The sequence below is a fragment of the Furipterus horrens genome, unplaced genomic scaffold, assembly GCF_987537825.1.
Source record: "Furipterus horrens unplaced genomic scaffold, mFurHor1.1.pri manual_scaffold_6, whole genome shotgun sequence".
In the NCBI taxonomy this organism is placed as follows: domain Eukaryota; kingdom Metazoa; phylum Chordata; class Mammalia; order Chiroptera; family Furipteridae; genus Furipterus; species Furipterus horrens.
In genome coordinates this window covers 193,505,831-193,521,580 of record NW_028327176.1, presented here as the reverse complement: position 1 = coordinate 193,521,580, position 15,750 = coordinate 193,505,831, and the positions used below count along the sequence as shown (strand labels likewise).

General features: G+C 54.7%; 2 protein-coding genes across 2 annotated transcripts in view; one reads left to right on the top strand and one right to left on the bottom strand.

Annotated features, from left to right (window-relative positions):
• Positions 1 to 582: 582 nt before the first annotated feature.
• CUNH6orf120 (chromosome unknown C6orf120 homolog) lies at positions 583 to 1,190 on the bottom strand. The gene has a single exon (XM_090280718.1). It carries the CDS (start codon positions 1,141 to 1,143, stop codon positions 583 to 585), a length of 561 nt encoding a protein of 186 aa, XP_090136844.1. The 5' UTR covers positions 1,144 to 1,190.
• A 4,234-nt stretch (positions 1,191 to 5,424) lies between these two features.
• Positions 5,425 to 15,750, top strand: part of WDR27 (WD repeat domain 27) — a 32,540-nt gene continuing 22,214 nt past the window's right edge. The window contains 3 exon segments of the mRNA XM_090280857.1: positions 5,425 to 5,595; positions 9,164 to 9,372; positions 14,855 to 14,982. Coding sequence (XP_090136983.1) covers positions 5,425 to 5,595; positions 9,164 to 9,372; positions 14,855 to 14,982 — 508 coding nt within the window.

The following is a 15,750-nucleotide window of genomic DNA, read 5'->3' as shown; positions in this document are numbered from 1 at the left end:
CCAATTTCAGGCAGAGAAGCAGGAACAGTGCATCTTCCAGAAGGTTTTGATCTTTGTACCTGGGCTCAGAGGTGCAGTGGAAGGGTCACACAACTCCGTGTGAAATAGCCGCCCCCCGGCCTCATTATGTCCCCAATCTCTCGTTTCCGGCCTCCGGCGGCGCCCTAACAGCTGCATTTAGTAACTAGGGAGCCAGGGGACGCGGGTCCCCGCCCTGGGCCGGCCCTGCAGGGGTGGGGGCAGCGGCGTCCCCGGCTCCCCGTGGCCTCACCAACGGGGGAAGGGACGGCGTCCCCGTCCGATCGGTGCGCCCGCAGGGCAGGCTCCTTTGCTGCAAACCCAAGTCGCTGCGACCGTTCTTTCTAGTCACCGACAAGCTAATCAGAAAGGGGTTCAGACACTTTATTGGACGCACCCCTTGGACAGGAAGTGCGGTCTGCGCCGGGAGCCGAGCGCCGAGCCTGCGCTCCTCCGCCCCGGGAAACTGAGGTAACAACGCTGCATGGCTTCATTTCCCGCCCCCGACGAGGGGAGGCGCGTGTCCGGCGGGTCCCGCACGGGGTCACGGTCGCCGTCCGCCCGTCAGAAGAGGATCTCGAGGACCAGCTTCAGGAGGCCGATGAGCACGGTCCAGAGCACGGACTCCTCCTCCTGCGCCGCCTCCTCGGGGCCGGCCGCGCGCGCGGGGTCCGAGTCTGAGGGGTCGCCGTCGCCGAGCGGGGGCCGCGGCGCCGCGGGGTCCAGGTACACCTTCATCTCGAACTCGCTGTCGCGGTGCGACGGGTGCCCGTAGACGCCGATGCCCACGGGGCGCTGGAAGTGCGCGGGCACCGCCACCACGTCGCGGCCGCACGAGGCGGCCTGCAGCTCGTAGTCGTCGAAGCTCGGGTGCAGCGTGCGGTCCGACACGTACAGGTCCGCGTCCCCGCGCACGCTGCGCACGGCCAGCACGACGCGGCCCTCGTGGCTCAGCCGCAGGTAGCTGTAGTTGCCGGCGCGCACCCGGCCCTGCACCGCGTGCAGCAGCACCCACTCGGCCGGCACGTCCTCGTCCTCCGCGGCGCCGCCCCAGGCCTCCGCGCGCGCCGCCGGCAGCAGCAGCAGCAGCAGCAGCAGGAGGGCGCCCTGCCGGGCGGCGGTCATGGCGGGCGGCGCACGGCGCGGGGCCTCAACCGCTCGCCCTGCAGAGAAGCCACATCGGGGGCGCCCGGCCGCCCGTCGAAGCCTCGGCGGCGGCGGCGTTCCCGGGAGACCTCGGCGGACGCGGGAGGGGCGGAGGGGCCGGCCCAGCGCGGGCGCGACGGCGAGGCAGGCGGGGGCGCGGGCGGCCGGGGGGCGGGTCGGCTTCTGCCCGGGATGCACCGCCGTTCCGTGCTGGGTCCGCAGCCGGGGTAGCCGGAAGTGAGGCGGTGCCTGGAAATGAGACAACCGGAAGTAGGGTGAAGGCTCGGCAGTGAAGGCCCTCCGGAAGTGATGCGTACCCGGGCTCTCGCGAGAATAAGGAAAGGGGCGTGTCGCCACGCGGCGCGCGTTGTAACCGAGGCAACGGGCAGGGGGCGGGGCGCGAGCCCGGTGCTCTTGGAGGGCTCCGCTGGATTCAGCGTCCCAGGTGCGGCTCCCCAGGTGAGAGACGGGGGTGCCGAGGGCCCGTGGTACGGACACCTGACACCTGTCCCGTGCGCACCGCGACTGAGCGTCCATGCCGCGGACTCCGCGCCGGGCCAGGCGGGTCCCCAGGGCAGCGAGCGACAGGTGCGCTGAGGCGCCGTCCTCCGGGCACCTGTCACCGGGTCTGTGTTCTCAGGAACACGGTACGGCGCTTCCAGAGCGTCTTCCGACTGGTGGTGTGTTTACGGTCAGGACTTACTGGGTTTATGTGGAATTGGTGTTCAGGGACCTCTACTGGCCACCGAACGAGACTCCCCGATGGAAGCTGACGTGCGATTGTCACCCGATTGTGCTGGTTTCAGTTCCTGTGTCTGGCTCAGGACCCGCGCAGTCCCTTTGGTGGACACGGGTGGAGTGTGAATACAAGACGTGCGGTGACCCCAGGGCGATAGAACGGGCGGCTTGGTCGCGACGCTAGGGAGGCGGTGCGCGGGGCTGAACACTGAACCACGGCCCTTTGCAGTCACTCGTGGCGGGTGTGAAGGTGGCATGGCGGCCTTAGGAGGGTTGATTGCCTGAAGTTGGGAGAAGCTGTATCCGGGGACGCTGGCCTTCGGCTAACGGTGGAGGTGGCTCCTGCAGGAAGGATGTGGTCGCAGGTGTGTGCCCCCTGAACCTGCGCCCCGGAGTGTGACGGCCCCTCACTCCCCTGTTAACGGAGCACATCCGCCTGGAACATCACCGAGAAAAGAACTGAACGTGCAACGTCAGCGTCGTGACTCTCGTCCGTAGCTCACGACTTATGCTCCCCTGACAAGCCACGGGGCACGAAAGTGCAGAACTCGTGGTTTGAGGACTGAGGCTGTAAAGTCAGGCTTTCCTCAGCCAAACCAACAGAAAGAGGGTCTTGATTTTTTAAAAATTAAAGCAGCAAAATATAAAGAGTAGTGGTATCTTTTAAAATATGCAATAATTTGGGGAAGGACTCGAAGACATGACTGCTGAGTATGACTTGGCACCGTTTCCACGTCGCTGTCATCAGGAGCTCTGTCCCCAGCGTAGCTGGAAGTGGAACCTCTGACCTGTTCTGGCAAATGTGGAGAACTTTATACATTCTTTTGCTACAAAGTAAATTGTCGAGGATACTTTAATTATGGTGTCATTTATCATTTTACTATAGAAGTTCAACACGTTGGGGAACAGCCTTATTGTTTCCTAACTCAAGAGTGAGACCCACATTTCTGGCTTGCTTAGCTACTGAAAGAGGAAGATTTGACTCTAATCAGACGGGAGCAATGTTCTCTTCCTAAAAACAAACATGCATGTATACACACCTGGCAACACCTAACAGGCATGCACACACACACCCAACACACATGCAAAGATCTAATATGCACACAACACAACGCATGCATATCTAGTACATGCACATACATCTAACATCTAGCACATGCACACAACACAACACATGCAACACCCAACAACACAAATCTAACACGCACACATATCTAACACATGCACACACCCACACATAACATGCACACATACATCCAACACACACATGCACACACATAACATGCACATGCACCTAAAACACACTTAACTTGTGTGCACACACCAAACATGTATGTGCATAACTAATTTGTGTGCATGCACACATATCTACACAGGGAAAGCTTAGAAGGCGCTGCACAGTCTTTGCCAGTGGCAGCACTTGAACAGTAGAGAATAACTGGTTTTTCCTAGTTCGGATGTTCTAAATTTGTAGTTTCCATGTGCTGCTTCTGTATCAGTAGAAGGGTCTTCAGTGGACAGTCTGCAGTCACCTGGGACCGCTGTCTGGTCCTGCTTTCTGACGCAGCTGTGAGCCAGTGCTCTCTGGCAGCTGCTCGCTGCCGCCTCTTCCTGTCGTACTTACGTGGTCCTCGCCGCACGAGCATCTCACTGAAACCTGACCCGAGTGCTGCCGCTCAGGCCTGCTCCTCTGCACGTGCGCACTGGCCTCTTGCCTGGCTGACCCTGGAGAGGCACAGCCAGAAGAGGAGGCCTACAGGGCCAGGCTAATTCTCCCCTCTGCATCTGTAAATGTTCTGCGCTGTGCCGTTTTGTCAGTAATAAAGCTAAACCGTTCACAGCAGCGAGGCTGGGCCAGTGCTGCAGCAGACCCCCGACGGGAGCGGCGTGTTGTCTCTCCCACAGTCAGTCCCTGTGGCTGCTGAAGTCAGACACAGCGGAGGCAGGTTTCCCGAGCTGGGACGTGGAGGCTCTTCATCTTGTGGTTCCCTCTTCCTTAGGCCCTGTGGATCCTTCACATTTAGCCAATGGGTGGGGGAGAAGACAGGATCACATATGGGAGGGTTCTGTGGGCCAGGTGTGTAAGGGCCTGCAGAACTTCTGCCCACAGAAGTAGCTTGATTTTAACACACCAGGAGGTAAAGGGGTTGCAGCTGGGGCCAGGGAGCAGGGCCAGGTGGTGGCAGAGCCCTCTCCCTGAATTTTGTGGTGGCTTCCCTCCTGGGGCTGCTCTGGCATGGTGGCCGGGCACCACGCCGGCAGCGGGTGGCAGGGCAGTGATGCCAGCGCATCTGTGACTGTGACCCTTGCCCTCCCCCGCAGCATGCTGCCCTTGTGGGGGGTGCTGCCTTAGAGCCCAGGAGCCAGGGCGACGCAGGGACCCCTGTCCTGTGCAGCTGTGGGGTGCCCGAGGCAGAGGCAGGGGTGTGAGTCTGGGCGGGTGATGCCACTGACCACTGTGGTCACTGACGGACCTGTGGCTCTGTTGTCACCTGTTAAACAGAAAAAGTAGCAATGTTAAAGGTGCACTGTGAGCATGAAAGGATATGATATGTTTATTGATTTTCAGAAGTGTTAATATCTGTGGAAGTGACCTGTAAACTGTAAGTTGGTACAGAAATAATGCACTATTGTTTTCAAATTATTGTGCTAAATTCCATAGGAATTGCAGAGTGGTTAAGATGGTGTATGTTAAAGAAATAAGACAATATTTACTCACAAGTTGATGTGTGGATTCCTAAAACCGTGGAAGACAATAGGATTTGGATGTGGCCCTTCATGTGCCAAGGCGCCTGGTGCTTCCATGAGGCAGTGGGAAGGGCCACAGCGAACCGGCGCCTGCGCCCGGGACCCTGTCGCCCGTCCCTGAGATGGGAACCTGTAAAGCAAATCGTAGGAGCTTTGAAACCATCTCTTTTAAAATGTGATGCTCACCGCTCGGTCATGGCAATTGTGAAAAAAAACTGGGAACACCACGCTGGAGAAGAATGTGCTTTCACATGTTCCGCACATGCTTTTATTGTGTCTTTGTTTGACCGGCCTGGGCACAGGCTTAGGCTCTGTGACTGCAGCTGCCCCGCCCGCCCGGTGGACTCACAGGCCCCTGCTCACCTCCTACTGTTCACGCTCCCGGCTCCGCGCTCAGGGGCCGCAGAGGCGCAGCGCGGCCAGCGGAGCCCGGACCAGGGCTGGGCTGTCGTTGCGTGTATGGTGTGCGGAGCGTCCTTGTGAGGGGACCCAGGGAGTGGGGCCCACTCCTGTCCCGTGCACCCTGCCGGCTGCGCCCTGTCTCCCAGCAGTGGTGGGGACCGTGCGAGCACCCACGTGGGCAGGTCTGCGCAGGCCGCCCAGGTGCGCGGTGACCGGGGACCTCCCGTGGGTCCACGGCTTTTCCTTCTTTTGGGAGGGGGGGAGGAGGAGGGTCCGTGCGCCCCGTGTGCCTCCCTTTAGTAAGTGCCCAGGCGGAACAGACCGTCACCCCTGTGGCCATTGTCTTGTCCTGTCCTGTGTTTTCAGATTGAGATGGAAGAACCGCAGCCTTTCTCCGCGAGTGACATAGTGACGGAGAAGCGCCTGGCGGCATCCTCGCCCTGTGCCCAGCCGGTGCCGCTGGCCTGCCGGGCCCCGCTCTGCGCCTTCCCCGTGCACGGCCGCGACCTCTGCGTCTGGAGCCACGTGGACCCTCCTGGCCAGGTACACGGGTGACCGGAGAGCCGCGTCCCTCTGCGTCCCCCCGGGGCCGTGGGGATGACGCACCCTCCGTGGATTCGGCCAACAACGAGGGAAACAGGAACACAGGAGCGTTATATTAACTCGATTTTTATAAAGTGAACTGTCGGGAACCACTTCATTAACAAAACTCTTCAGTAAGAACACGAGCAAGAATAGGTTCATCTTAACACAAATTGAAATTATATAATTTTTAATATTAACACGTTGAAGGAAGTTCATTATGTTTATTGCAGAATCTTTTACAGTAAGCAGAGTTTTAAAGACGTTAACTTTTTAGAATGGCTCATGACCAATTATTTGCATACTCAATAAAAACATTTCATTTTATAAAACAAAAAAGTAAATTCTACAACACGTTTTGGTATTTGAATAACTTCTGTGTTCACTCTGGGCTTCAGGAGTTTGACGATGATGAGTCTAGCCCGTAGGAGCCCGGACTGCTCACTGTGGCATCTTTCTGGACCCTTCGGTCTTACTGGCCGTCACTTTGCTCACAGTGGAGACTGTTCGCCGTTCACGAGGCAGGTGTGCGTTGTGGCTGCTCTCCTGGGGCTCAGGCCCGTGTTCAGGTCTTCAGCCTGGTCTCTCTCGCCTCTGTGGAGGACCGGTAACGCTCGGGACACTGTGTCCTGGATGCCAGGTGCCCTCAGCTGGGTGGCCACCATCTGTCGCTCGGGGTCCCCGTCTCTCCTCCCCAAAGGGGCCACTGCTGACTCGTAGCCCCGGAGGTCAGAGCTGCTCGTGCTCGCACTCTGTGTGTGTGGGACACGCGTTACGTGTTCTTGCGTGCTAGCTCCCGTGTGCGCCGCTGTGCTCACGAGATCCTCCCACATGCGTCCTCACTGCACGCAGCGGTCCCTCGTATGCAGTGACCCCACTGCACCCACTCTGCTGTCGCCACGTCTGTCCCGGTCCCACAGCTTGATGGCTGTCACATGTGCGCCCAGCTGCGAGTCACGGGCCCACACATTTCGTTCACCAAGCAACGCTGCGGAGGCTTCCCCGGCGGGGCTCCAGTCTGCCCCCCAGTGGCGCGTGGGTGTCCAGCCCGGCCACAGCCTCACCCAACGCGGTCCTTTCAAGTTCAGCCCTTCTGGAGGGCCTGGTGCCACTTAATTGTGATTTATAACTTCCGGCTGATGAACGACATTTAACACCTCCTTGTCCATTTAATGACCATTTTCTACTGGAATACCTTTTTCCTGTTGATTTGAAGGCCTTTTTTATGTATTCTACGTAAAAGCTTTTGCATTGGTTAGCATTTTCTAGATTTTATGTAAATGGAATCAGACAGTATTGACTCTTTCTGTCTGGCTTCTTTCATTCAGAATCGTTGTTTTGACACATTTATATTGTTGCCTCTGTCAGAAGTTTATTCTTTTTTATCACCGAGTAACACTGCATTGCAGGAACACACCGCAAGGGCTTCCTTGTTGTTCTGCTGGAGGACACCAGGTTCCTTCTGCGCTGCTGCAAGTGCAGGTGCCACAGACACCCGCGGGCCTCGGCTTCTTAGTGTCTGTCGGTCAGGTCGGTCTGTCCTGCTCTCCACGTCTGGGGCCCTCTCGCTGGCTTCATGTCCGCTTGTTCCAGCCGCAGAGGAGGGAGACACGCTCCACCTGTGACTGAACGTGACCTTGTCGGTGTCCCTCTCGTCACTGTGGGTCCTTGTGTTACGAAACTGCATTAGGGAGCATGGAGATGTCTAGTGTTTTATGTCCTCTTGATGCAATGTCTTCACTAATATCGTGAAGTGACGTTCTTTATACCTGACAGTATTCGTTGCTTTGAAATTCTGGCTCCTCTTTTCTTCTTTTTGTCTACTTTTTACCTTTTTTTGTATTTTTTTTGAAGAGCAGTTTTAGGCTTACAGCACAACGGAGAGGCGGCACAGAGATTTCTCACGCACCCCTCGCTCCCACGTGAACACAGCTGCCCATGGTCCCTGCCCCCACTGGTGAGGAACCCGCACTGACGGCCACCGTCGCCCGTAGTCCTCAGGTCGCCTTCGGTTCCTCTTGGTGGTGGCCGCCCTGTGGGTCTGGACAAGTGCGGAACGCCCTGTGTCCCCCATTGCAGCGCCGCGGAGAGCACGCTCGCTGCCCTGAAGCTCCTCGTCACCCCTCCATAGCCCTGAACCATCCGGGCACCTGCTGGTCTTCCCCCGTCGCCGTGGCTTTGCCTTTTCCAGGATGTCCCGGAGCCGGAACCTTACAATATGGCATCTTTCCAGACGGGCTTCTCTCACTTAGTCACCTGCACGGGAGGCTCCTCTGTGTCTTTCCATGGCTTGATAGTTCATTTCTTTTCAGTGCCGAATAGTACCCTATTTTCTGGATGTACAGGGTTCATCCATCTGTCCAAGGAGATTACCTTATTGTTTGCAAGTTTGGGCGTGAATACAGTTGCTGTAAACACCAGTGTGTGAGGCTTTGTGTAGACAAATTCCAGCTCCTTCGGGTGAATCCTGCAGCGCGTGATTGCTGGGTCGCACGGGAAGAGTGTGTCGTTGTCTAAGAAACCGGCAACGGTCTCCCCGAGGGGCCGTGCCAGGCCTTGCTCCCCTGGCAGCGGACGGGGGCCCTGCTGCTGCCCACCCACTGCGGCCTGCGGCGCCGCCGGGCTCCCGGTGCAGGCCGTCCCACAGGTGCGCAGAGGCGTCTCGCTGCTGCTTCCGCCTGCGTTTTCCTGACAGTGCGATGTGGGCAGAGCATCCCCTTCTGTGCTTACTGGCCGCTACTGTGTGTTCTTATTGTCTTTGACGAGGTGGCTGTTACGGTCTTTGGTCCAGGTTGTTGTCTCCTTGTTCTGTTAGGAGTGCTTTATATACTTTGGGAGGTAGGCCTCTATCAGACATGTGTTTGCAAATATCATCTCCCGATCTGTGGAGCGGACGGGAACGGTTACCTGTGAGCAGCGGCGAGCTGTACACGGAGGACCCCGCGCGGCAGTCCCAGACCTGCAGACAGACACGGGTCCTGGAGGAGAGGCCACGCGTCCCCACTGCTGCTGCGGCTCCGGCTAGTGCTTCTAGCCAGTTACAAATTAATCTACTAATCTAAGGGGTTTTCTAACAGGGAAATATTAAAATAAGTACGTACAATAGAACTGTGCAAACACAATGGGAGATGCCAGAATCAGAGAGAAAAAACCGCGTCTCCAGAAATAGGAACCTGAGGGTCGGGCAGACCCGAGGCCGGGCTCGGGGGTCGCGCCCTTCCTGGGCCCCGGTGTTCATGCAGCTGTTGCTGCTTCTCCTGGCTCGAGGGGGGTGGGGTGGGGGCGTCTGTGTAGTTGACGAGTGGATGCGGGGCCGAGGGGCGCGGATTGTGTCGCTGGTGTGCGTCACCTGCGGTGTGAGCGCAGGGCGGGCGTCACGGAGTGGCGCACGGGGCTGTAACACGAGCATGTGACAGCGACGTGTTGGAGGAACTCGCCCCATTTAACTCCTTGGGTTTGAGGTTATGTTGTTGTTGTTCCTTTATTGTGTTTGTCCCCTCCGCTCTGTGACACTGCTGTGGGTTTGTAGCTCCTGGTCCTGCGAGGACACCTTGAGCCAGTCACCGCCGTGGCGTTCGGCAGCACCGGGCACCCGCCTCTGGTCTGCTCTGCGTCCCAAGACCGTGTTGTCATGTGGCAGCTGGATGAGTGCAGGCAGCGCATGCTCCAAGGTAAGCGTGAGCTGGGAACAGATGTGAAAACTGGACAAAGGCCGCCGCTGACCCTTGGACGCACTTGGTAGCATAAGGGGTCTGGGATCCCGTTTGACCTGTGACCTGGAGACCAACTGCAGAGCCGGGCGTCCTGCGTGGGAGCCGTACCAGGCTGTTCTGGCCACGGACTGTGGCCGTGTGCGAACTTGGTATTTCACGCTCAGTGGGTTTCACCTTCTGCATTGTCTTACTGGGAAACCTGTGGTTTCTGTGGGACTCTGAAAACATGTGGGCAAGTTGAAATGTTCTCTCCTTACAGACGGGGGGCCACACGGTTGATCAGTGGTTGGGCACCATGGGGGGCACAGTGGAGAGCGGGTGGTGATGGGGGCCACGGCAGCCACATCCACGCGGGGCAGTCCCGGAAGTGTCCCTGGAGCTGGGCTGACAGGAGCTGGGGGGGCATGGCGCTGGGCTGGGGCGTGTTTTAGGTAGATGGGTCTGGGGCACTTGGGCCTGGGCGTGAAGAGCGCAGCCTATCTAAGGAGCCAGGAGCAGGTCGTGCGGTTGAGGGGGCTGGTGTCAGGTGGCCATGGAAAGTCAGTGGCAACCTACACACACATGTACACTCACAGTGCATGCATACCTATGCATGCTGTGCGTCCACACACCTGCACACACATGTGCGCACAACACAATTCTCACATATAGCACACATGCACACATGGGAATGCACATATAGCAATCTACACTACATAAACATGCAAAAGGGTATGGAGCACACACACAGTACACCCACACACGCTCACACATGCATATGGCATACATATCCATGGCACACATGCACATATCGTCGTTGGCAGCCGTCCGTCTCGAGAGACGATGGTGTAGCTTCTTAAGAGTCTATCTGCACCGCCGAGAATGGCTGTGCAGTCCGACTCGGGAGTGACACGGTATCTGTCTCCTCCCGTGTTGAATCGACATCTTGCGATGACGCTGGAGTGTCCTCTCCAGTGAAGCTGAAGCTACAGAGCCTGGGCAGGGTGATATGGAGGGTCTGCTGTTGCCCATGCAGCAGACCCCCCCTCTCTTCGCAGCTGAAGGGTCCAAGGGAAAGACGGAGTCAATACAGCTTGGGTTCAGGTGCGCCGCAGGAGTTGCCGGTGTTGACTACAACGTCAAACCGCCTTAGGGACTCCGGCTCCGGATTTTCTGTCGGGGTTTACTCCCCTAGCCTTTCCCCTGAAGAGGTATGCCGCAAGGCAGCGGAGGTTTTTTGGAGTCAGAGTTTTCCTTCTCTGATGTGCCCTGACTGGAAGATTGAACCACACTTAGCTCGCAGAATATTAATTAAAGCTGACTAATAAAGTTCTGAGATCTGGGTACTTGAATTCTTTTCTACTAGAAAAAAAAAAAAGAGAGAAAATAATCTTAAAAGTATATAATGAGAATCAAGAGCATAAATGGAAACCTCAATCAACCAGGAAAAGAAGAATCACTAAAATACTTTCTTCTCAAGAGTTCATTATTTCCACTGGAATTTTATGGAATTCTGCTCAGTTGGACATTGGTTTCTTATAATTCTTAGGAATTACATAAACTACAAATTTTATTCACAGCAATCATTTCTCTCCAACCACTTTCTATGATCAACATTTCACTAATTATTAGAAGTGTTTGAATAGATGATCGTTGAAAAATGGTTACTGGTTGCTATTTCAATGCAAAATGACAGACTAAACTTAGCAGTGCAGACTAAGGTCTTTTAATACAGTAAGTAATTATACCAAAACTAATTCTAAAAAGAAAAGTTATGTGACTCACTGACAAATGTAAATTACCAACTAGGTCACAGAGACAAATGCCTCATTTTATTTATTTAAAGCACAATAAAATTTAACAAAAAAGGCTAACATATAGCATTTAATATAGATGTGCTTCATTTTGCAATTCATCATACTATAGTCAGAGTTAAATTTATAAAGCAGCCTCAAGATGCTCTTGAATTATTTGTAGATATATATATATATATTTTTAAGATCTTATTTATTTATTTTTACAGAGAGGGTAAATGAGGGAGAAAGAGAGGGAGAGAAACATCCATGTGCAAGAAAAGCATCGACTGTTGCCTCTCCCATGCCCCCAACCAGGGACCTGGTCTGCAACCCAGGCATGTGCCCTGACTGGGAATCCTTTCGGTCTGCAGGACAATGCCCAACCCGCTGAGCCAAACCAGTCAGAGCCACAGATAACAAATATTTTTATCTATGCAAGACAAGCAGGCTAAGAATTCTACCTTAAAAAAAAAAAGTGCAGGGGGGGTGGGCCTGAAATCTGATCTTATCACTAGTGGTGTCATTTGTCTTAGATTCTTTTATTTTCTATATCTTTTTTCATTTAAGAAACGAAGAAACTAGGTCACCTGAAACATTTAGCAGTGAGAAAGAAGTGAGGCTGGATATTAGGATAACAGCAAACGTAACCAGAGTAAGAGAGGGAGAACTTGAAGATAACAGTCAACACTAAATAGTCTCTACCACAAAACTTGCCCATATGTCTGACTCAAACTTAAGAATCATAAATTTATGTGGAGGTGTTATCCAGGGAAAGAAACTCAAAACTGCCAGTGCCATCCCATTTTTTGATAAAATAGTCTATAATTTGAAAAAAAAAAAGAGTCCGTTCCCCTATCTATGAATAAAATGCTATTTAAAAATAACACAAGGAAGTGGGGGTAGGTGGAGGTGGAAGAGGATATGAAGGGATAAATGGTGATGAAAAAAATAAAATAAAATAAAAATACTTTTAAAAAATAAAAATGGTGAACACAACGTTAGTGCCCAGGTTAGGGTCTTGAAATACCATTTCTCACTAAAAGAAAGTAGGACTTCTTAAGAGAAATAGTGCATTCCAGATCTGGGGCAGAAAATGGACAAGATGAGCCCTGCCTATCTTATCACAGAAGACAGCAAGGAAGCTACCACTAGTCATGTTGTCTTCTCAAGAGACTCCCACTGACCAAAGATGGGACACTCTGAGTTTCAGCAACAGTATCTGCAATGGATTAAAATCCATCAAATGCATTTAAATCCAACAGCTCATAATGGCATTAAAAAAAAAAAAATTGGTCCCCTTTGGAAGAAAATAGGAAACTGATTCATTATCTTGAAAATGGGTAAAGGGAAAGAATCAAACATTTATCGAGTTTTTTCCTTCACTGGGTAACCAAACAAGATGAGGAAGTCACTCTTTATATAAACATTCTAACTAATAAATAAAAACAAAACAATGTATTTAGAATCCACCATTTAGCAAAATCCAATGAAATGGCAAAAAATAAGCACTAACCACGAAGAGTTACCAACATCCCTAAAAAGAGAGACAACTAGACACAAAGTAGCTTGTATAGTCTTGCCAAACACCACCTATAACAATGCCCAAGGGATCAAACTTGAGTCTGATCTATTCTCTGGATCCACTAGGCATCTGCAAGAATTACAGAGGAGAAAGGAACATGTTGAACTACGTCTTGAGTAAGCAATGAGTCAAGTCCAGGCAGTGGGAAACTGGGAAACAATTCAAACAGCCAGGGTTCTTCAACAAGAAAAGGAATAGAGGACTAGCCTAAAGATTAACGGTGACAACTCATATAGAGACTACTTTTTAATCAGCAAGACTAATCTAGAGTGCGTAGTAATGCACATTTAGGTTATTACTATAAGAGTCAGCTGGGATAATGGTTCCTTATGGGAAAAGACGACTGTGACTGGGATGGAGAACTCAGAAGGGCCTGCTACGGATGGTGGCAAAGTTCTATTTCTTAACCTGATTGGTGATTACAACGGTGTCTACCTTACAGCATTTCATCAAGCCATACACTCTTTCACTGATGTTCTATTTTGCAATGAAAATATTTTATTTTAACACCAGTTACCAGGACACCTGAACATTTCAACACCTAACAAAGGCTTGGTATGTTTCCCGTCCTCCAGTCTTAGGCAGTGAACACAAGAGGGTAAAAAAAGTCAGTGCTCATCATTTCCTCCCTACCTACTTCCTCTTCTAAGAGAACCACCTAATATCACATTTTGGACCAAAGAGATTCACTTTCCTGGGAGTCTGGAGTTCTAAAAAAGAGTATAAATACCCAAATATGTTCCTCTCCCACTCTTCCCCCATCACCTAAATTGCTCAAACCCAAAACTGAGTAGCCAGACTTGATCCTTTCTTTCTTGCTCATTCTTCACATCTAATCTATCAGTAAGTCACAACAGGGAGATTGAACAAAGCGGACCCTGCGGAGCCCTGCTCCCGGGAGAGGGCGTCCCTGGCGCCTCTGGTCAGGCGGAAGTGCTGCAGGCTGGGCTGGGGGTGCGGAGTGAGGGGGAGTCTGTGGACGTGCAATTGAAATGCGCCGTGAGAGGCGCAGGGCCGGCCCGCAGACGCTCCTGTAGCGCAGCTGGCTCATTGCCGTCACTTGGTGGGTCTGTGACCAGGGTGGCCACGTCTGCCGGTTGCTGCACCAGCTTCCTGCCCAGAATGGACTCTGCCCTGCCCATGCCCTCTGCCCTCTGCCTCCAGTTCCCAACGCTGCTCCCAAGCCCCTGTGGTAGATACTGGGACCAGCGGCGACAGCCCACGGGGTCTTGGGCTAGGGAGGGGGTGCTGGGGAGGAGCAGGGGCCGTGCGCCTAGGGGGGCTGGGGGCCACACCCATGGGGACAAGTGCCCCAGTGTGTCCCCAGGCGCCCGCACTGGCTTTCCCAGGCCTGCGGCTCCCTGTCCAGGGGGACGTCCTCGGAAGGTGGCCCAGTGCCGCCCTCGCTCGGTGTCCGCGCACAGTGCACAGCGTCCTGGTTCTGGGCCGGTCGTGGTGCCCTGGCTGAGCCCCTGGACGCCGGGGCTCCGTGCGCCTTGCTCTGCTGCTCAGCCGTCGGCACGGCGGGTAACCGCGCGCTCTGGGCATTTCTTGAGGAATCTGATCGTTGGGAGAAGAGCTTCTGCGGAACTTAGGGAACACAGTGACGCTGAAACCCAGCTGTGAGACACGGGCCCGGTTTCTGTTTTGGGGAAGAGTCCTCACTACCCACCTGTTTTGGGAAAATCACAGTCGCGAGTTGCAACCTTGGAAATGTGTCTGGTGCTTCTCAACTCCCAGAAAGCAGACGAAGAGCTGCTTTTATCTGTCACGATCGAAGGCAAATACATATCTTTTGGGTGTTTTGATAGTGGTGAAAACCAGATGCTAAATTAAAATTCCCTCCCTAGCTCAGCGCCTGAGGGCACAGCTGTGCGGTTTGAGAGCCACCAGCTCAGTAACGGGCCTTCTGTTTCTGCTCGGAGTTCAGCCCCTTCTCCCCCGAGTGCCGCTGTCTGCGGCAGGCCTGGGTCCCCGCACAGGGACAGGGCTGCGGCCCATCTAGTTAAAGTTTCAGGAAAGATTATGGAATTACAGAAAAACTAATGCTCGTGAAAGGGGGAAGTGAAGCTCGGAGTGGCTTGCTTCCTGGTCCTCAGTCCCTGGTCGGGACTCTGCCTCTCACCCTGCCTGCTGTCCTCTTGCCGCAGGCTGCTGGGACCCGAGCCCGGGGCGGAGGGGCTCCGGCCGCTGGACGGCGGGTGCTTTGCTGCCGTGGGCCACGCGGGCAGCAGCACTGGGACCTCTGGGCACCTCGGCCTGGGTCGCAGGGCCTCAGGCAAGGACAAGTGCAGGGCAGTCATATCAGCCGCCGCGATGACCCACATTCTGGGACACGGCCAGCAGAGGGCAGCAGAGCCACACCGAGGGCCTCCGTGTCCCCTGCGGGTCCCAGAGCTGCCACGCGGCCCTTCTTACAGAGCTGCGTGTTCCGTCGGTCCTTCTGGCTCCTGGACACGTGTGGGTGGGAGACGGTGTGAAGCACTGCACCGTCGTCGGTGAGTGTGTATGTGATGGGCACGTGGCCGCCGCACGGGTCAGGGCAGTGCACGTGCCGCCACAGTGGCTCTTTCGCCGCAGCTGCCATCACAAAGGGCTCGGAGCCGGGTGCTGGGGCTGGTGCTGCCGTCGTCCCCGTCAGGACGCGCTGTTTCCGTGGCTGGGCCGCCTCTGTATGTTTAAGGGGCACGGCCTTCCCGTCACTGGACACCCTCACACGCAGTTGGCTGGTGTGGTGGCCAGGAAAGCGAGTCCCACATGGTCACAGGAGCCTCTTACAGCGTGTCGATGGGGAGCGAGAAGCCAGCAGAGGGAGACGGAGCTCGCCACCCTCTCCCCGTCCCCTGACCGCTCCGCCTGTGCTCCTGTGTGTCTGGAAGCTGTGGGGTCTGTGCAGGAAACTTCCGGCTGGCGTGGGGGTCCCACGGTGTGACGCGTGCCGGCGTGCCTGGGCGCCTGGGGACTGACGTCCTGGGTAAAGCGCATCACACTCTTCGCGGCCACCAGGTCTCACGTGAACACGCTCAGTCAGTCCTGCTGACGCTTC

Coding starts and splice junctions, on each gene's coding strand:
- CUNH6orf120 (XM_090280718.1), bottom strand. CDS start 1,143: ATGACCGCCGCCCGGCAGGGCGCCCTCCTGCTGCTGCTGCTGCTGCTG.